This window comes from Ascidiella aspersa, chromosome 6 (assembly GCF_963924565.1).
Source record: "Ascidiella aspersa chromosome 6, kaAscAspe10.2, whole genome shotgun sequence".
In the NCBI taxonomy this organism is placed as follows: domain Eukaryota; kingdom Metazoa; phylum Chordata; class Ascidiacea; order Phlebobranchia; family Ascidiidae; genus Ascidiella; species Ascidiella aspersa.
The window spans coordinates 13,199,214-13,220,345 of record NC_139452.1 but is presented as its reverse complement, the minus strand read 5'-3'; the positions used below and the strand labels follow the sequence as shown (position 1 = coordinate 13,220,345).

Sequence of the window (21,132 nt, the reverse complement as noted above, 5' to 3'; positions counted from 1 at the left end):
TGTCTTGAATGAAACATATATTTACATGGGGTAATAACTAAAAAAGTTGTTGCTTGTTTAAGCGGTTTTACGGGTGGTTTCTAAATTTTCCAAGTCGCGGGGCAGCTACAAATTCAGAAAGAATCTGTGGGCCGTTAAATTTTATGTGACCAGGTTTTTTTGCTATTGAAAACGGGTCTAACTACATAAAATAACCAAAAAATACAGCATTTACTTGGAGGCATTACATAGTTAAAGATAAAGAATGCGTTTATTTGGCATGGCGCAATCCATGATCACAATGAAAGTTCTAATGAAATTAATTTATGGAAACGCGATAAATTTTACCGGTAATTTAATTCATGGTGTAATTTATCATAGCCGTTCTACTCACGGTGATATGTTTATTACAAATTATAAAATGATGGATATGTGCACTATATGTATTTAGAGTTGTTCATTATACTTAATATTGTTTTGTTTTTTACGGAACACGTATTCTGCTCAAGCAAGCCATCAAACGTAATGCTACTGGTAAGAATTTTTGATACTAAACGAGTTTCTGTGGTGCACCTATTGTAACACTGCATCCTGTTAGTTTAACAAGGGCTGCGGAGTCGGACTCGGGGTTTGACGGAATCGGCCTATTTTGCTAGAGTCAGACTTGGGACACGACTAAGGCCACGTCAAGCTACCCGAGTACCGAGTCTGATGTGTGCATGCGCAATACCAAATTTCGAAACTGGTTAGGCCGCAAACTGTAAGTTGTAACGGTGAAATAGCATGTATGTTATACATTTTTCCAACCTTATATTTTTGGTGGATAAGTTATATTACAAGCCCTATAAACAGATTGTTGAATACCCATCTTACTTCAGTTACGCAGGAGTAGGAGCCCGACTTGGCATTTTGAACGAAATCGCTCATTTGGCCGGAGGTTATTTTCAGCCGACTCCGCAGCCCTGGTTTGAACTGAGAAAACATCATCGTTGGTAGATCGAGTACAAGCAAATAAAACACAATTGTTTTTGTAACAATGCTGTATAATTAGACTTCTCATGCCTTTGCTTTTGCCTGTAGTTTTTTAACGGCAGGCAACAAAATTGAGTGCGGAATTAAGCGAGTAAATGCACATTTTCACATTATATACAAGCCAGCTCAAGTGGAATGTACTTACAGGAAAATACTTACAGCTACTGTAGTGGGGGATTGCGTAAAAATGCATTTAAAATCGTCTTTGTTTTTGATTAATTCCTTGCAGGGTTCATCAAGAGTTACAAGCTTACACATTGGGCACGCTTTGACAGGTCAAAAAGCACATTTAAAAAGCGCAAAAACAGTTTAACTTTCTTTAAACAAATGCATTACTGTTTGGAAAAGTTCAAGACCTTAATAACTGCAAAGACGGTCCACTTCTATGCGCACGAGACTTATCTTCATGTAAAATATTCAGATGATTTTGCAATTAAGTACTAACTAAAGACCAACAAACGATAAAAGCAGTTTCACTTAAAAGAAACATGTTTAATATGCCAGAGATAATTGGAATACATTCAAAAACATTATACATCTTGCTACAAAGATAAAAACGCAACTAGAAAACTACTTTACACGTGCTCCATCAAGGAGAATGAAAACCAGGGATCCGGACGTTTATATACAGTTGGAACAAGCAGCAGTCAAAAGCGGTGCATAATTTGGGTGATACGTTTACTTGTATTGGTAACTCTCAGTGCCTCCCCGCCCGAAACCTGCAAAAGAACAAACAAAACGCTTAAGCTATATTAATATATGATCAAATGCCTGTCGCAGTAAACATAAGTGTTTCAAAAACCAACACCTTAACAAATTAGTCACTTGGACACTGACGGATAGTTTTAAAAGCAACTTTCGGGTGACTACTATTGAAAATCTAGAAAAAACATTAAATTTATAGAGCAGTGCTTCTAAAACTGGAGTGCAACTCACCCTTAATAGTAATCTGTATTTTGAGGTAACTAATGTAAAGTGTTTACAATTTTTCTTTTTGTTAAATATGTTCTAAATTGTTCTTGTAAAAACTTTTATGGTCTTCAAATATTAAAAGGGAGAAAAATGAGTCAGTCAGGTAAAAATATTTAGGAATTGCTGCCATCAAGAAGTGTCAAGTTTTGCTTAATATAGTCGTAAGTTTAAAACGATTAGTTATGCAAGCAGACTTTTCATGCAAGCTGAAGCACAAAATGCAGAAGCAAAAGGAAATGGTCGGACAAAAAACATTATCGATTTTTTAATAATAATACTGTTTTATCAGTGAGAGCTTCTCATCACTCATGCATTACAATTTCTGGCCAATACTTTTTCATGGTGTGATCCACGCCGTGTAATAGAGACGACATAACTATTAAGGTGTATACAATATACATGCATAAGTAAATGCACTGGTTAAGCTTTTTTTAATAATTATTCCGACGGGCAAACACGTTACTTAACACAAGCCATGTTGAAACAGAAATACATTAAATGAGGAATAAACGTGCAAGTACAACGAAAGCGCTAGTCTATAAACAGCAGTTAAATGCCGTGACATTTACCAGTAAGGTTTGGCGAAAAGATAAGCTTGAACCCTCGTACTGGAACAGTGCGTTAGATAAACTGTTCAGCGCTCAGGGCAAGTAAAAAGATTTAAAGATTTGAGTTAGCAAGATCAAATTTGCTTTCTGCTAACGTTGTTTAGCCTTCCATAAGTTATCACAGACCTTCAATAGGAACCATGGTTACGCGTTATAGTATATCTTCCAATTGCCTTTAATACGTCAAAAAGATCCGGCATGAATAATTTCAGGGAAATCAAAGACTTGATTATATCCATGACACTGCGTTTCTTTGGCCAAATAACAGCAACCATAGAATAGGCGTACCCGTATACCTTTTATTCCTATTGGGTGCTGTGTACACTACATAGCATTCTTGAAAATATGTGCCAAATCTCTGCCGCGCGGTATTGGGTTTCAGACAGAATGCGAATGTGACCTGCTAAGTACGGACATTAGACTACAGATACAAATCTAATTTTGCACACCATATTGTGAAGTAAACCAAATAAACCCTCAAGAAGGTGAATATCCAAGATTTTGTAGCGTTATAAATTTCAACAGAGCAGAATAAACTAACTAGGTTTTAATGAGCTGTGTCACAGTAAGAAAAGACACGAATGCACCAGCAAAGGCAATGTTTAAATCTGGCTTTGCAAAATCTCTCATGCTTGTTTTTACTGAAAAAATCCGAAAAAGCACATCACAATTGGTAAGCCACGTTAACAATTCAGCGCAGCCAATGTGTAAATATACTTCCAAATCTTGTTCTAAATAGCTTCGCTACGACTGTAGTAAATACTTTGGCGGGTGGCGTCGATTCAGTTTTGGAAACACAAGTTTGTTTCGACGTCTACACACAGCAGCCAGTAGTTTTTAACCAAAGAGCTTGCAGAAATAAATGTTGGCCAAGCAATGTAATGAACAATTCGAAAAGAACGCTCATGCGAAAACAACACAATCTAAAAGCAATGTAAGCTAAAAGCACGAACGCTAAACGTGCAAAAGATAGCATACGTTGTATATTTGTAGATCGTGAGCTAATTTTACATAAGCACTTTTTGACATAAAAAATGTCATATATATTTTTTTACACATTTTAATCTAAAATACTTTTTTTACCAAATTAAAAATAGTATATTTAAACAACGCATTAAAAGTTCAGCGAACTTTGTTTTTGCATTAGCTACTTGTGTATTTTATTTCGACAAATATATTGAACAATTTTAATGTTTGTTTTTTCATTGCTGTTTTGCATTTAGCTCATTTCCTACTTTACAGTATAATAGGTTCGCGCTAATTTGTTTTTATTTCCTATTTCAGAATATGTAAGGACTGAGTTAGTTTTAAAATACTTGAACATGACAAAAATTCTGGCCATCAATATTATTTTTTTCACCAAAAATAGAAAAAGAAAAATCTACAAAATAGTTTTAAAAGAGCGACAATTCAGTTTGCTCAACTGTAAATATTCGCAAAGCGTGTGATGATGAAGAATTAGTGATTCCTGGGACAAAACAGCACTAGACGATACCTACGCAGCACTATACAACGAGTGACGTTACTTATCTACCTTTCGTGCAAAGCACCATTATCTCACTCTCCGAAAACCTAATGAACACACAGTCGAAAGCGGGTTGGTTAATTAGCCTTTGAGTTAATGCAACTAAGATAGGTTAAAGCAAATTAATTAGTTGCACTTATACAAGACGATTAGGCATTTGTATTATAAGTGAACGGTATTACTTCTAAATAGTAATTCGTTATTGAAAATGCTGTTATGTTACGCTATATTTCTTTTGTTAATTAGTTATTATATGAGTCTTAAGAATTTACTTTATAGACTTAAATAGTAGATAATTTAGTTATGAAAATAAAAGCTCTGATCGGAAACAATTCCCCCTTGGTATGACGAACGAATAGCAGGTTGCTATATAATAGAAGTTTAGTATAGCCTACGTTGCGATAACTATAGTGTTGGATACTATATGTTGTAAATTACGCGGATTCTCCAAAATCTAAATTGATGTATTTTAACCTTTATACAAGAAAAAATGTAACATAAACTATTCAATACTTACCCCCTGGGCCAAACATAGAAGCATAGCAAGGTTTGTGGCAGTATGGCTTCCCTTCATGCTATAAAACATATTACAAATTGTATACAAACTACAAAAATGTATTAACAAATGTTACACAACCCAAAGACAAACATAAAGAATGGTAAACTGATTGACTTACAATGCGAACGACAAGAGACAATAAAAAAGAATACATAGAAAGAAAGACAGGACCCGCGCAAGGACTGAAGTCCCCAGGACCCATGAACCCAGCCTTGCACGACTCCTCGCCCCTCCTGGGTGCCCCAAATTATAATTACAAGCCCAACGAGTCCGCTCAAATGCAACAAAAAAAGCAACGAGATTACCTCAGCGTGACTTCCTGAGGTCAATGTCTTTTTGCATTTTGAACATTTCAAGCAGGGACGATGCCAGTCCTTTCCAAGAGACGTCACCTTTTCAGCTGGTAAAAATATGGAGGTCTTTATTGGTTGCTTTAAAAAATAACCTTATGGGGTGCAAAAAGGAAGCCGGGTACTTTTAAAGCCAAGAAACTCAAACTTGATGTTTTATTGTGTAGTCGACATTTTTCGTTAAAAAAAAGTTTGACCCTTAACATTTTGGTTTCTAATTAATGGTTAATAAGTTAAATAGAAAGCCAAATTCTTACGTTTCAAACGCATGTACGACTAAATTGATTTGATATTTATAACATTAAGTCAATCAGTTATCCTAGGCCACTTTCATATAATTGTTTTTATATTGTTTTGTATCAAGTCACAGTAGATCGTGCGTTAAAGTCATTCAAGGCGTTTCTAATGTGATGGCGTTACTATTTTAACTTAGTTCTGCTTAACCCTTTTGTTCACCCCTTAAGTAGTAACAACACTTTTTGTATATGTTGTTGATTTGGTGTACTGTTTGTTGATGTTTATTTTCAACCAGCACAAGAAAGTGAAACAACAGCCCTCCTTTAAACCGATTGACTCCTCGTTAAAAACGAGCACGATTTTAAGTTTTAGCAACAACAACAGGCGCTGCCAGTTGTTGCTGACTGTGCCTTGAAATATTAATCATATCTTATCCTGTAACTGTCCGAGAAAGCTCTCGCGACGGATAATTGCACGTGAAATATTTATTAGTCCAGTAAATAACGAATGGAGTTATAGGTTAATTATTCAAAGTGAACGAAGGTAGTTTTTTCGTGACGTATGTTTTCCTTGTTTCTCCGGGTTCTTTTGAAGATAGCGTCACTGTATTGGACGAGTTTAACAACAGGTGTAGCGCAAATTCAGTGATTATCATACATACACCGGCAAAGCTACACATTAGCAATGCCTTAGGGCGCTAACGAAAGATGTAATCTGCCGGTAGAAGAATCCTCAAGTAAAACTGGCTTTTGTAAAATAAACTTGGAACGCGACTCCTATGTTTATACATTACTTGGCACCAATATACAAGGGTATTTTACTTAAATAACGGACTGACACTTATCAAAATAGCGTTTATGTAAGTTGCACTTATATGGCCTAGCCATGACCCTGTATTGCGTGAACTGCACAGGAAATACCATTTCAGACGTCTGTCATAATTCCAAGATAAGTTGCGGAAGACCAAACGGGTCCCTAGGCCATTCGCCAAACCTTGCTAGAAAAACAGCTTATAAAATAAACTTGACAAAAGTGCTCCTGGGGGGTTAACATTAAATGTACAAAAACATTGTGGAAATTTTGTTGCGAACATTTAGTATATGATTAGTGTGGGTCAAGCCAACGACATTGATCAGTGATTCCCAAACTGTGTGCCACGAGAGATCGTGTGTTAGGGACGATTGTAAAATTACTCTATTGTTGTTCTGTTAAAGGGTGCAGCGAAATATTTAAGATTTTTTAGTGCACCGCGAGCCAAACAAGTTTGGGAACCACGGACAAAGATGGATCTAATTGAGTGTAGTTTTTTCAGTTTATTAGCTTTCGACACTTCTCCTATACTGCGTCGTTAAACCTTGGAAGGACATAAACGCTCACTCGTTCTCATGTTATTTACAATCCTTTCGGTTTAACCGCGTACCATTTCAAACAAGGGTAAACAACTGAACGAGCTAATATTGCGAAGCTATGTGAACGACTAAAGCAAACACAATGCATTATTCAGAGTGTGTGCCGAACGTTCACAACAGGGTGTGTGTCTGTTTACGTACAGCGCTGACGTCATATACCGTACATAGTTGTGGTGCGATGTAGCGTAACTGGTGCACTCAGCTTAAAACCTTCATTTAAGAATAACATTCTCGTAGCGATACTGTTTTTATGGCCTTAATGGTTACTGGAACTATGTCTACATTTACCCAACAAATTTTACGACACCCTTCTGCCGGTTTCGAATTTAAGGCGACTGGAAAAACATTTCGTTTTTTCTAAGCACAAAAAATTGCATACGTAAAAAACATAAAGCTTTTATCATGATTCATTAGTATCCAAATATAAGACTTTCATTTTAGATATATAAACAAGTGTATACATAATAATAAATGTAGAACTTTACTTAGTTGCCCTATGTTAAAAACACCCATAGATACTTTTATTACGATTAAAATTACCAAATGGGTGACATAATTAATAACGATTCGCTTATTATCCACGAGTACAACCTATAAAACGAGTACTTTATCTAATATTAGACTTTCATTGTAGTATTTACAACTTAAATTGTTCTGACTGCAATTGGTAAACAACAAGCGACATGAAAGCATTTTAATTTGCAAGCTATAGTATTATGGTTGCTCAATACTAACCAAAGTAGACTTCTTTGTTGCAACTGGGACACTTCATCTTGTCGAATGCAGTAAAATTTAAACTTAACTCGTATTTTCTTTGCTAAAATATAAAAAAATATTACGTAATGCACAGCAGAAATCGGAGCTGTACAATGCAGGCTATGTCACACATGACATTCCGCTTTATTCACCTTTCGAACGACTTAATGCACTCCTAATGCTGACAAATAACTTAAACAAATTACAATTAAAAACAATTGAAAATATTTGTTCTAAATAATATTGTTTTAATTATCCGCAGAGCGCAAACTACTATCGATGTAAAATGGTTGTAGACAGTCGAAATCTCCATTTAAAGCTCGCTTAATGTTGCAAAAAAAGCAACACGCCCATTCGGTCATGCCTCGATGCCTCCGCCTTACATTGGGTTGCAAGGCATGGGCAAATGTCAAACGCCAGAAACGGCAAACACTGCTAAAGCTTACTAAAAACTGTTTGGTTGTTTTCAATATTGCGTTGGTCATGACTGGGCAATGCACTGTTTTGTTTTCTAGTGTAATACTATCGAAACGAACACAAGTAACTGAGGCCTACCATTTACTTGGTCTTGTTCTATTCCCGGTAGCACACTAAAGCAGTGATTCGCAAACTGTGCGATATTTAGTATGCCGCAAGCTAAAAAGTTTGAGAACCACTGCTCCCGCAGATCAATACAAACAATGCGTAATACATTTCAGTAAACTCAACAATCTCTTTGCAATGTATTAGTAAAACGCAGCAGCCTAAAATGCAGCTAGTTATGTGTTTTGATGTTTTAGATGTTTAAGCAATATAGCATTTCTTAGCCGACTCATGCAAGAAAGTAATTTATACGCTGCATATAGAGAATCGACAATAGCTGAATGTTTGTGGTTATAGCTTAATACTTCTTTGTGACCTAGTCTTGTAAACCAAAATATATTAAATAAAAAAGGAATGTATGTTAGGTCAAGATAACATATGTTCAGGATATTCTTGGGCTATGTAAAAACGATAAAAGGGCCATGCCCTCCTTGAATGATATGTTTTGGTAACTTTAACAATCTAAAATCTAAATGCAATAATGTTTCGCTTTGTCTAAAGATTTTGAGATTTGTTTACATTTTTCTCATGTTAAGGAAACCTTTCAGCCCCAAGGCGCCGTCGTGTGTTGTTTTCACACTCTGTATGTCCGAGCTCAGACTCGATCCATACAATACATAACGCAATTTCTTCTAAGTTATCGAGTTTAATTTTTGACGTTTGACAAATTTATAGCGTCCGTATGCAATATTTGTGTTGTGTTGATTTACTCCCATTCCAGCTCAACACTAATACATGTTCGTTATACACCGCGAAAGTTTTCCCTGATTTCGGTGCAGCTATACTCAGTTACGAAGTTAAGCTCGCCGGCATGTTTTTTGTGGGTCTTCTAGTCGAGTCGTAAAATTCCAAACAAAAAGTAAAGCCTACCAAGAGTACGGTTTATGAAGGTTTCTCTTTTTATCATTCCCTTATTTAGGCCAGCATTTTTTTACTAGACATACAATCCGAAGAGTTATTTAACAGCAATGAAATTTCATTGCTAAGGTTTCAGATATTAGCAAATACTTAAAAAATTAAAAAATACGCAAAGAGAGGACAATGCTAAGCCGTGCCACTCTTCAGATTACAAAAGTGCCATACACTGCATTACGCGTGCCTTTTTCTTTCGCAAGTTCTCTCGGAAAACATAATTAACTATTTAGCTATGATTTGAGGCATGCCTCAATTATGACGTCCCAACTGAGTTTTAGAATGATCTCAGTTTTAGAATGATGTAAGTGCGCAAAAGAAAATTTATTGCACAATTTGTCTGGTGTGGCTGCGCTGTTGCGCACCTTAGAGGGAACACAATCTGAGAGATTTTTTTTTAAATTAACCTTTAATCGAAAGTTCAAGTCATAAATAAAGGCAGACATCAGACGAATGGCTAAAAAACACGCAACTTTCAAAAATATTGGTGAAAAAGGAGTGGATGTGTGGCTGTCATAGGCGTAGCCAGGGGGGCACAGGGGCCAATTTTTTGCAATTACCGTTTTTATATATTACAGTCCGTCAAAATGGGGGGTTGTTTGTTCTCGTAGAAAACACTCCCAAGTCCTACTGCATACCTCCTCGTGGTGTCGGACGGAAACAGTTAGGCTGGCTAAATGCAGGGGTCGGCAAGGAAAGGCAATGGCAAACCATCCTTGTAATTCTTTGCCTAGTCAACATGAATGAACACTGATAGAAAAAAATTAAACGATAACAGCGTTAACGGTAACCAACTCCAGTCAGGAGCAGTTATCTCGCTCGGTAGGGATCATGATGTTCGTCAGGTCATACCCGATCGTCATTCAGCTACTCGTCGAAACCAATCAAAGTTAAAAAGGATTGCAACATGGAATGTACGAACCATGTATCAGAAAGGAAAAGTGGAAAATGTGATTTTGGAGATGAAGAGGTTAAAAATTGATATTCTTGGCATATCTGAAATGAGATGGACAGACCAAGGCAAAATTACTAAACAAGGATTTAAAATTATATGGTCTGGAGGAAGCAAGCATGAGCGTGGCGTTGGTTTCATACTCGGAAATAAAACTGCTGAAAGTTTTATGGAATGCTTGGCTGTGTCCGAAAGAATCATTCTTCTTAAACTGAAAGGTCAGAGGACTAATCTCAACATTATACAGGTTTATGCTCCTACTGAAAAAGCCCCTGACGATGAGATTAGAACGTTCTACACACAACTGAATTTAGCTAAAAAGAAATACAAACACGGTGAAATTATAATTGTGATGGGAGATTTCAATGCAAAGGTGGGAAGAGGAAGAGACGGAGACATTGTTGGGGGTCATGGACTTGGCGACCGCAATGATCGTGGAGATTTGTTCGTGGATTGGTGTCGTATCAACGATCTCACTATAAGCAACACATGGTTTCAGAATCATCCACGCCGCATCTGGACATGGAAATCACCAGGAGACCAGACCAGAAATCAAATAGATTACATCACAATTTCAAGGCGCTTCAGGAATAGTGCTTTAAATGCAAAGACTTATCCAAGTGCTGACTGCTCGAGCGACCATGTACCTGTTGTCGCAAATATCTATACCAAACTAAAGATTTGTCGAAAACCGGTAAGAAAACTGCAATACAATGTTGCCGCCTGTCAAAATGCAAAATTAAAGGAAGTACTGAAACATGAAATGGGTAATGCACTGAAAAACCTGCATGACAAAAAACAGAGTTGGCCAGAAGACATATTCCAGGAAATCAAAACGTCACTGAGAATATTAATGGAAAACAACCTTCCGAAAGTCCAGAGAGAGAACTTGCAAAGCTGGATGACAGATAAAATAAGAGGTTTACTGGAAAAAAGGCGCAGAACCAAAAGAAATCTTACGAAGTACAGGGAATTAGATAGGTGTATTAAATTAAAGTGCAACTCTGCTTATGAAGAATTTCTAAATTAAAAATGTCAAGAGATAGATAAGCTTTTTAATATCAGCGCGAAAGAAGCTCACCAAAAAATTACCAGCTCAATGGAAAGAAGGAAAACTGGATAAAATCGGGCTGCGTGAAGAGTAAAACCGGAAAGATCTTGTTTCAAAAAGAGGAAACTAAAAATCGTTGGCGAGAATACACCCAGGAACTGTACAGTGATCCAACAAGAAACGCCCCACCAATTATGTTTAAAGAACCACTAACTGGGCCAGAAGTAATGAAATGTAAGGTTGAGAAAGCCCTGGCTAGCATAAAAAATGGAAAGGCGGTTGGGTCCTGATGAAATTCCAATAGAAGTGTTGAAGGCTTTGGATGACATTGGAATCAATTTACTTCTACTTCTTCTAAATAGCATTTACAACACTGGTCGAATTCCTCAAGACATGCGGAAGTCGATTTTTGTCGCACTGCCAAAAAAGCAGGAGCAATCGAGTGCAAAGATTATAGGACAATAAGCCTTATGAGCCACATTGTTAAATTACTGCTAAGAATATGTATGAATCGAATGAAAAACAAAATTAATGCAGAAATTGCAGAAGAACAATATGGGTTTATGACTGACAAAGGGACACGAAACGCGATATACGTAATGAGAATACTCAGCGAAAGAGCAATCGAAATGCAACAAAAACTCTATGTTTGCTTTCTTGACTACAGGAAAGCTTTTGATCGGGTCAATCATGCGCAGATGCTACAGATGCTAAAAAACATCAACATTGAAGACAAGGATCTAAGAATCATTCAAAACCTGTACTACAACCAACATGCAGTAGTGCGCGTGGGAGACTCCGAAACCGAAGTTATTGCCATAGAAAAGGGTGTCCGACAGGGATGTGTGTTATCTCCAGACCTTTTTAATTTATATAGCGAAATCATCTTAAGAAGCATAGCTGACTTAGAAGGGATCAAAGTTGGTGGTGTAAACATCAACAATATTCGATACGCTGATGATACTGTACTTATTGCAACATCCGAGAAGAAGCTTCAAAATATGGTAACAATAGTGGAAGAAGAAAGTGTGAAAATGGGAATGACTTTGAATGAAGATAAAACAGAATGTATGGTAATTGCCAAAGTAGCAGGTGTTAACAAATGTAATATACTAGTTTCAGATAAACCAATTAAACAAACCCGAAGATTTAGATATCTTGGTTATATACTTGCAGATGATGGTCGGTCCAAATCTGAAATTAAAGCCAGAATTGCACAGGCAAAAAATTGCTTTTATAAATATAAATAAGTCAATTTTGACAAACAAAAAATTAAATGTAAATACCCGTGTGAGAGTTCTTAAAAGTTATGTGTGGCCTGATCTTCTCTACGGGTGTGAAAGTTGGACTTTCACAAAGAAACTGATTGACAACCTGAGTGCCGCTGAGATGTGGTTCCTGAGGAAAATGCAGCGTATATCTTTTACGTCCCATAAAACCAATCAAGAGGTACTGATTCAGACCAATCAACAGAGATCACTGTTAAGCACTATAAAACTTAGACAACTCAAGTTTTTCGGCCATATAACCAGACACCAAAATCAAGAATTCATAATTTCGTGTGGCAAAATATGTGGAAATCGTGCACCTGGACGACAAAGAAAAATGCTTATAAATCAACTGAGGGACTTTCTGAACATCAAAGCAGAGAATATTTTTGAATTAGCAAGAAATAGTAACATACGGAGAAAACAGTGTTTCATGGCAGCCGAAGCCTGGTTCAGGCATGGCACTGAATGATGATATATTACAATTCTGTTATTATTGCTGAACTTGCATTATTTACCGTTTTTGTAATAATATAATTTTAAGGCTCTCTGGTAGACCTACTTTTTTTTTTGCAAATGGCTCTACATTTGCCCACCCCTAAAATATATATTTATATACTGTATATATCGAGAATGTACTAATTTTTTTTTGAACCCATTGAGTTTTTAGTAATTTAAACTTAATTTTTTTTCGAACAACACGTTTCTGAAAATGACTTGAGTTATGACGTCACACCATGATGAAACTTGCGATGTCATACTTTAAATACCTTATGCCCCACCCAACGAATGATGTCATTAAGACATTCTAAATAACTAATTACAATAAATGGGGCAAAATGAGTAAATTAGCGCAGGCTCTTAAAGCTAGCCACATATGAATACTAAAACCTTTTCAACACACAACATCATTTAGCAAATGGTGATAGTCGGCATGTCGGCGTTATAACATCACTGGTTTTAATATTAAAGCTAATAAATACTATGATTGCAACTGCTGAGCTGCAATGTGTAATAATGTCACATAATTTGTTTATTATTATCAGTCTGCGTCACAGAAAATAATCGTCTAACATTGCTTATTCTCGGACAAAGCTTTATACAAAACAAAGCAATGCACGTACAAGAAACTAGTATCTCGAAAATTGTGCTTTAGAGATATTAGTCTACTTTCATTAAAAAAGTTACAGCAGAAGTCAATTATCCTACTATTACTGAGCTATCTAATGCGCTAACCATTAACCAACCGCTGGACCAATTTTGTAGACTGCGGATCATAGACCTGGGCAAAGTACGGCCCGCGGGCCGGACCCGGCATGCCAAGCAATTTAAAGCCTCATTTTTCCTAAAATAAATCATTTTTCTTTAAGTCCTCATTTTTCTTAAAATCGATTTTCGCTTTTTTTTTTAAAGACTATCAAAGGGAAATTGTTTTTGCATTTCGCGCGAATTTTTTGTCTGTGATTTAAGTGCACTGCGATTTAAGTACACTGCGATTTAAGTGCACTTAAGTCGAGTAATTGGACCAATTCAATGACGTAGGTCATTACAGCACCGGGCATTAGTCCTATTTTATTTCATTCCGAACTGTGCTTCGTTGATGATGTCTTCAAGGGTCTTATTGCCTGGAATCTAAACCTCTATCCCATCCAATTTTTGTGACCTAAATTTCCAAACGATTTTGACTTAAATTCACTTCAAGCTTTTAGGAATAATGAGGTGTTGTTGTGAAACTGTGTTGATCAAAAGCCTTTGTAAAGAAACCTGTGATGGACTAACTGACGCCTTGCTTCCGTTAGCTTCTGGGACCCAAATGATTCACGCTATTTGCCGGATTGTAAATTTGACTTACAGACGCCGTATTTTTTTTAATTTGTTTGATGCATTAAACAGAGCTAACATTCAACTGGCAATCCAGCAGGTTGTACTATTAAATTTGAAAAAACAAGCGTTTGCGCTTTAAATTTTTTCATTTTCAAATAGATTTTAAAGCAAGCTACAATGCTCAAGCCTAAAACAAATGCTCAAGCTTCGCTTTAATACGCTGATTCTAGTAATTTTAGTGTATACTAACAAAACTGATTCTAGTGTAACACATTTCTAGTGTAACACATATCGAAAACGTAGTTTTACTGTATTAATCTAACTGATCCATGTTGCAATTTAGACTACTTGAACACAAATTACTTCTTAAAATTTATTACCTCAACATTTTTTTTCCACAATACATTTAAAAAATACAGACATCCATGTAATAAAGAGAGCGGTTATATGTTAAACAAAAAATCGTTTTGAATTTTAGGATGTTTGAAAGTTACAAAAAACAATTCAACGTGCTCCGAACAAGCTTGGGTAGCAAGGTGTCTTGCAGTAAGGCTTTCCGTCGTGTTGTAAAGCATCACATTACATCACACGAGTCATAGAAATCACGCCCGCTAGCCACATGTGGCCGGCCAAAGCCTAAAAAATTATTGTTAATTAATTAACTCTTGTAACATTTATTAAACACTTCCAAACTGATAAAATCAGTCAAAATAATATTTTATAACTTTAGAAAGATTTCGTCCAGTATTTAGATTATTTCATCCTCTTTTTCTTACAAACCATTTTCGCAAATGGTTTGTTGGCTTTCAGTGTGAATTTAGCTAATGGATGAGTTCTACAACAGTACAGAATTGTCTCATGACAAAAATATCCACTTATTTGCAAGCACGCAGGTTATGAAATAACTATTGGGAAGCACGTATTTACGTGAAAATGATTGAAGTACACTAAATCTCCTGCGAGTTTACTAATCCGTATTGGAGAAACATCTGAGTGTTGTGACAAAGTCTTTCGACCGAATATTTTAAGACTTGTTGGTAATAAGTGTGCCAAGTTTTGCATTATTGTTTGAACAAAAAATGAACACGGTTTTTAACTCTATCTCGAAAATTATGTAAATAGAAATTTGCCCCTTTTTTCAAAGACAAAACTGTTGTTGGACTCCAAAGGAATACGACTCCGCGACAATTGCCTAATGAACTATTTTGCCAGTTCACAACGACAAGGAAACTATTAATACAAGATAAATAAGCCCCCCTAGGGGCATATGTTACCCAACAACAACATACAAGCCTTAACGTGAGAACAAACACAGGTTTGAAGCATGCGAAGCGAAAAATCATCTTTATGTGAAAAAAATTATTTGCAACGTACTTCCCCTATGATGTTCGTGGGGCACGGAAGAGCTACACACGTTTTTTTTTATAGAGTTAACTATGCTTTCTGTTTTTAAGCTCTAGTAAAGTGTCAATAAACTTGTAAATAATGTGTAAATAAACTTGTAAAATGATTTCTGTTTTAAGCCCTATTAAACGGTAAACAGACTTGTAAATAAGTTAAAGAAGTACCGTATACAAACTTTGTCGTTTTAACGCTAATCATGGCAGCACATACCTCTGATTGAGCACTTGGATGTAAAGTCTTCTTGCATTTCGCACATTTTAGACAGGGTCTATGCCAGATTTGACCGAGTGATATAACCTTCTCCGCTAAAATAAAATATTTAAACCGTGAGGCTTACAAAACTTTATAATTAATCTGAAATTTGATAATATGTTGCAAAGCCACAAAGGTTGGGAAGATTGCCATCATCGTGATTTTTTAGACGTTTCGATACAAACTTGTATCATCCTCAGTTAATGTAAAACAAACGTCGATTTACTCGACTATTTGGGCTTTGCAATTGATTACCAAGCGACATTACAGATTCGCACATAATGAACCCAACAAATCTGAAATTGTTGAAGAATTTTTTAATTGAGTTTTAGAATCAATCCATAGTTTACAACGTTTTTCACTTAACGTTGAATAATAAATATAATATGCTGTAAGTTCAGAATTTAATACTCCAAACGTTTTGATACGGCCCACAAGGCCCGCAAAAAGCCGTCTTTGTATGTTTGTCAGTATAGCTGTAGTATGTATAAGCACTCGGGTCAAGAGACCAACAAAGAGTTTTATGTCATTCCGGTGTCTTATTCTGCCTTCATTTAATCTTCTAAGGAAGTGTTAAAAATAACAGTTTTGTCGGTTATTGGCAATATATAACTTATCACCTTTTAAAGCCAGTTTGAATATTAAAATTAAAGCTTTGTACCTTTTTGAAAGTTAATTTGCAGTATATAGAATATCAACGGGATATTAAATAGATTTTTAAAAAATGCGGCAATTGTCTAATGAAAGCGACGTACCAGCGAAGTATACTGTCCTCATACCTTGTACCTATCAATCTTAGCTGATCAGAGACTTGTTTATCGGGAACAACTTACCAAAATACACTTCTTTCTGGCAACTTGGGCATTTAGGCATACTGCCGTCTGTCTTCGTTCCAAGGTACTAAAGATAAAAAAGTTACTGCAAGCGCACAACTTATACGATGCCTACGAGAGCTATACGCAAGCATGCAACACAGTTATGGCAGAGTGATAGGAAATAACAGTGACGTAATTTTCCGTCAAATTGGACCGTATTTTTTGTGACTAAGTATTTTTTTAGGCCAGCTATAGTGTTGCACCGATTATTATCGTTTGTGTGTGCGTTATTGTTTTTCAGTTTAATCGTTTGTACGCGTGTTTTCGTTTTCCTCTTTCTTTCTCACTCACGTAAATTATATCGCTTTTCCACTTTTGCACCTCACCTTTCACGCTTTATTTCTTATCTTATCACGTTTTCCGTTGGCACCTAATAATTAGTTACATTTGACACGCACACATTTTTTCTTTCTCGTTGTTGTATTTGGCGTGCCCAAAAACCGATGTCGGCAGTGTTTTGGGGCTAGCTTGAGAATCATTATAGAAACGCTGGGAATTGACGTTTTTGTCACCTTTTTAGGCGTTGGCCGGTTTTCGTTGTTTGAGTGTTTTATTATTTTACTTTTGTCGTTTATTTTAATACAATTAAAGCCACGCATTGTACCGCTTGGCAGTCGACAGGCCGTGAAGTAGAGTTCTGGAATAGTTTGGCGTAACATTTTAGTGCCTCATGAACGCAGTCCTTTAAAATCTAAAGTATCTTGATAATTTCCAAAATTTTAAGTTAAGTATAAGACAGTTGATCGTGCACGTCACGTTTTCGTCTAAACTAAATGTTTTGCCAATTCCAGCAAAATAATCGCTAATTTTGCACTCTCGTTTTACCACAACTCATGAATCTATTTTACCAAGTTTTGGTTTTACATTTGCGCAACGTTACCGACCAGAAGCATGAAGTTTCTCTTAGTTACTTATATCATGGCTTCACGTTACGAAGAAACTTTATGTCGTTATTTAAAAAAAAATGATGTACACGATATAAGTCCTTGATCCGCACCTTGTTTCGATAAACCTGACGGCGTAAACAGTAAAACACGACGTTTGCGGCTGTATAGAATACGTCCCAATGCATACTGCTTTAGCGAAGTCACGCTCTGTCTTGTATACAAGAATCTCCAAAATTAAATTTACTGCATAGCATTCTCCCGAAAGATTATATTGTTTGTATGGTTTTAACTATAGAACAGTGATTCTTAACCTCTCGCGCATGATGTCTTCCATTCCACGTGCTTCACTGCACTTCAGTTGTCTTATTTCGTTTCTTGCTGTTACACATTTACGCTTTCACTCGTAATCACTAATTGTTTTCACTTTTGTCCTAGCCCTGAGGGGGCATTTCTTCGTTTGCAATACAAACTCTTTATAAGCACGACAACAGTCTTGTTTGAGTGATGGTTTGACAGGCGGTCACTGTTTTTTTTAGGATAAAATTTCGCGCTAACTCCATTCGCTCAAGAAAGATCCTCTTTATAATTTTGCTTCACTTTTAATTCTAACACGTAACCTTAATTTTCTTTATACTGGGAAATGTAGCTCGGCCGGCATTCTTCAAGACGCCATTTTGTTTCTCAATCCGCCTTTCCGTTTTCTTTTGCGCCTTTTTTATTTATATATTTGCGCTTTAAATGAAATAAAATAAACGCGACAATGATGTACCTGAACCAATATAGGGGTAAGGAAATTGCTAACCCACCATCCCTGAGGTATCTGATCCCTCAAAATGATTAAAAAAAAAAGAGCCCAGCGTTGGAGTTCGTGCCACGTAGCTTTTCTCCAATAATAAAGTTTAAAATTACAGTTGTGTGGTACACGAAGTCAGCACTATCTACATTTGCTTGGAAAAGAGCCCAGCGTTGGCGGTCGAACGGCCATTTTGGTGTTAAATGGTGTTTCAATTATATTTATACGATAGTAAAATGTCTATTAATTAAAAACCTACAATGAATAGTAAAACGCCGTCATTTATCTTTATAGCAAGCCCGGATTGCCCTCAGTGGTTAAAAGGTTGGTCAGGCCTGGTTTACTCAGTGTCAAAGAACGTCACATTTGGCATTTATTTTGTTTCGCGTACGATATGGACCTACTAATAGGTTGCACCAATGCGTAGATGTACTTTGCGAACTGGTCACAGCGTCCTCTCCCATTTAGTCGAAATGTGCTTTTATTTGGAGAACTTTTTATTTAAAGATAAGCACTTGGATAAAAGAAATGCATGTTGCCTGAAATAACTATGTACCAAAATGTTTTTGGCACACCGTAAGCTGCGTAAGCCTTTAATGTTTTACATGGTGCTTTCGTCGCTGAGAAAAAGCGTAAGAATAATAGCAGTTTTAGAAGCGCGATAATTTTCATCGTTTAGCTAGTTTATGTTATCGCAAATTTGAAAAGTACCAGGATTTTTGCGTGGATTGCCTGTTTATACATTGCTTTAGGCGCAGCCTTATTAAAAGCACAAATATATGTCAGCAAAACGACACGTGTACTGATGCAACACTCAATGATTTTTATACAAACTTTATGATAAATTAAAAACAAATTGTGAAGTCATATAAAGACAAAATAGGAATTGATGATACATAATTAACGGCTGAGTAGACATGTGTTACGCGAGTTGTGAATGGAAATAGAATTATGGCAAAACTGTGGGACAGGTTGAACAGTAGAAATAAAAAGTTTAACCGAATAAGATTTTGTAAGTCTTTGTAATTCTTAAACTGATATTCAGCAAATAGAAAGAGAGTACATGCGTTTGAAATTAAACAGCCAAACACAAAAAAATCCGTTTTCGTTAATAACATAAACCAAAAAATATTAAATCATAAACCACAGACAGTAGGCGCGGTGCTCCAGGTCAACAAACTTGGTGCCACCTTGGAACTGCATGCGCGTCGTTTCGACGATCAGCCGCTCAGCTGCGTCACGTGTCACATTTAAAAACCCAATAAACGATTTTTTCGCGCTTCGCGCGTTTAATCTATATTTCAATTCTATAATTTTGCACGAGGTCGTTAGATAACAACGAGTATGTTTAAGATTATTTGTTATATGACTTCACGGTATGACTCTTTCTGACGTCATCTCTAAAAAATTTGTACTGGCGGCCGTGAGATAAATAAAGACTGTCAATGCGGCCGTCAAAAGCTAAAAGGTTGGGCACCCCTGCCCTGGACTATACACCTAATTATCCATCATTTTGCCAAACCACTTTCTTATACGTCTTTAAGTAGTGGATAATATTATAACTAATTCTTTTAACAGATGATAACATATTTGTGTAATGTTTTCACGTTTACTTTTTGAGTTGTGATGGGCGTTTTGCAAAATTATTATTGGTTTTAAAATCCAAATCCAGGGTCTTTTCTGTTTTTCGTTCATCCAAAGGGTATTTTAACTAACAAACAACATATACCTAAAGAATTGTGAAAAAAATATTTCACCAACAGAAAATTGGGTTATAAACTTACCAAATTCTATAAGAGTACCGTTAATGTAATATACACTTCAATCACCTAAATTCAGTTCAATCACTTGTATGAAAGAACTGAGACTTCGCTCCAGTTTGCTTATGTGACTTAAACGCTTCGCGCTTTTTTGTCGGCATTGTAAATTCAACTCTTTCAAAATTGTTGCACTTGGAGGCGCACCTATTTTTTTAACTTGTTTGCGGCCTTAAACTAACATCCGGTTGACTTCGCGTGTGTGTTTTCTTTTCGGCTATTAAAAATGCAACATGATAGCGCATTAAATTTTGTAATTTTTACGCCTACATTTTTAATAGATTTTACAGCGCATAAATCTTTTAATTGCTTCAATACGCTAATTCTAGTGTATAATTAGAAACTGATTCTCGTGTTAGTATTATAAAACGTACTGCTTCTTGCTGTATTATAGCCTAACACAGTGGTTCTCAACCTGGGGGTCAAGGGGTTGTCTGGGGGGTCGCCGTGTAGAATGTCAAAAAGAAAATAATCATCAGAATTCGGCAATATTAACCCAAAATGTGAGCAGTATAGAAGGTGCAAAAGAAACCGCCAGTCTTACATTTGTCTTTGTGTGGCTTTTTCTGCAGTGAACCTGTCCCGTATATGACGTCACCATTAGACTTTTCAATTAATGAATTAAGCTCTATAGCTTCAGTTAAACGATGTCTAATGAAAATAATTGGACGCTCAAACCAGGGTTGCCAGAAGGCCTAAAATTCGAACCAAATACGATAAATTGTCCTAATTTAAACTGCTGTGTCCGACGTTTTGTAAATCATTAGGACAATAAGCTTTCTGTCCCAATTTTGCCGAATTTATTTGGAACATGTTTATACCAACTTTACCAACGTAAATCCAATTTTTTTCGATTTTGATGCGTATTTCTACAATAATTCTGTGCAGCACAAAAGCGTCAGCTGTAGGCTACTCTAGGGCGCTTTTAGTCCAAATTAAAATTTAGGCTAACTTACAATAAAATTTGTGCTAGGTTTACAATAGGTTACAGGCAAAGTGTTTCTACTTTTCAGCGGTATCATAACTTTTTACGTAACCTTTTCTAATAACATCCACAGAATTTCGGTAAACAAATTTTGGTGTTGCAA

General features: G+C 36.2%; 2 protein-coding genes across 2 annotated transcripts; one reads left to right on the top strand and one right to left on the bottom strand.

The window, feature by feature from the left end:
• Nucleotides 1-987: 987 nt before the first annotated feature.
• On the bottom strand, nucleotides 988-7,513 carry LOC146139971 (cysteine-rich protein 1-like). The gene is made up of 4 exons (XM_083393067.1): nucleotides 7,407-7,513; nucleotides 4,981-5,075; nucleotides 4,634-4,691; nucleotides 988-1,730 (listed from the first exon to the last, which is right to left on the bottom strand). The coding sequence occupies exons 1-4, from the start codon at nucleotides 7,441-7,443 to the stop codon at nucleotides 1,690-1,692; spliced, it is 231 nt and encodes a 76-aa protein (XP_083249193.1). The 5' UTR covers nucleotides 7,444-7,513; the 3' UTR covers nucleotides 988-1,689.
• A 2,331-nt stretch (nucleotides 7,514-9,844) lies between these two features.
• LOC146139970 (uncharacterized) lies at nucleotides 9,845-19,481 on the top strand. The gene is made up of 3 exons (XM_083392575.1): nucleotides 9,845-10,793; nucleotides 11,462-11,997; nucleotides 19,377-19,481. The coding sequence occupies exons 1-3, from the start codon at nucleotides 9,845-9,847 to the stop codon at nucleotides 19,479-19,481; spliced, it is 1,590 nt and encodes a 529-aa protein (XP_083248701.1).
• The last annotated feature ends 1,651 nt before the right edge of the window (nucleotides 19,482-21,132 follow it).

Excerpts from the sequence above, each read along its gene's own strand:
- LOC146139971 (XM_083393067.1), bottom strand. The coding sequence starts at position 7,443 with ATGAAGTGTCCCAGTTGCAACAAAGAAGTCTACTTTG. Across the intron at positions 5,076-7,406 it reads CAACAAAGAAGTCTACTTTG|CTGAAAAGGTGACGTCTCTT; the intron begins GTTAGTATTGAG and ends TATTTTTACCAG. Across the intron at positions 4,692-4,980 it reads CCTCAGGAAGTCACGCTGAG|CATGAAGGGAAGCCATACTG; the intron begins GTAATCTCGTTG and ends TATGTTTTATAG.
- LOC146139970 (XM_083392575.1), top strand. The coding sequence starts at position 9,845 with ATGTATCAGAAAGGAAAAGTGGAAAATGTGATTTTGGAGATGAAGAGG. Across the intron at positions 10,794-11,461 it reads GATGACAGATAAAATAAGAG|AAATTGCAGAAGAACAATAT; the intron begins GTTTACTGGAAA and ends AAATTAATGCAG. Across the intron at positions 11,998-19,376 it reads AAGATAAAACAGAATGTATG|ACAGTAGGCGCGGTGCTCCA; the intron begins GTAATTGCCAAA and ends CATAAACCACAG.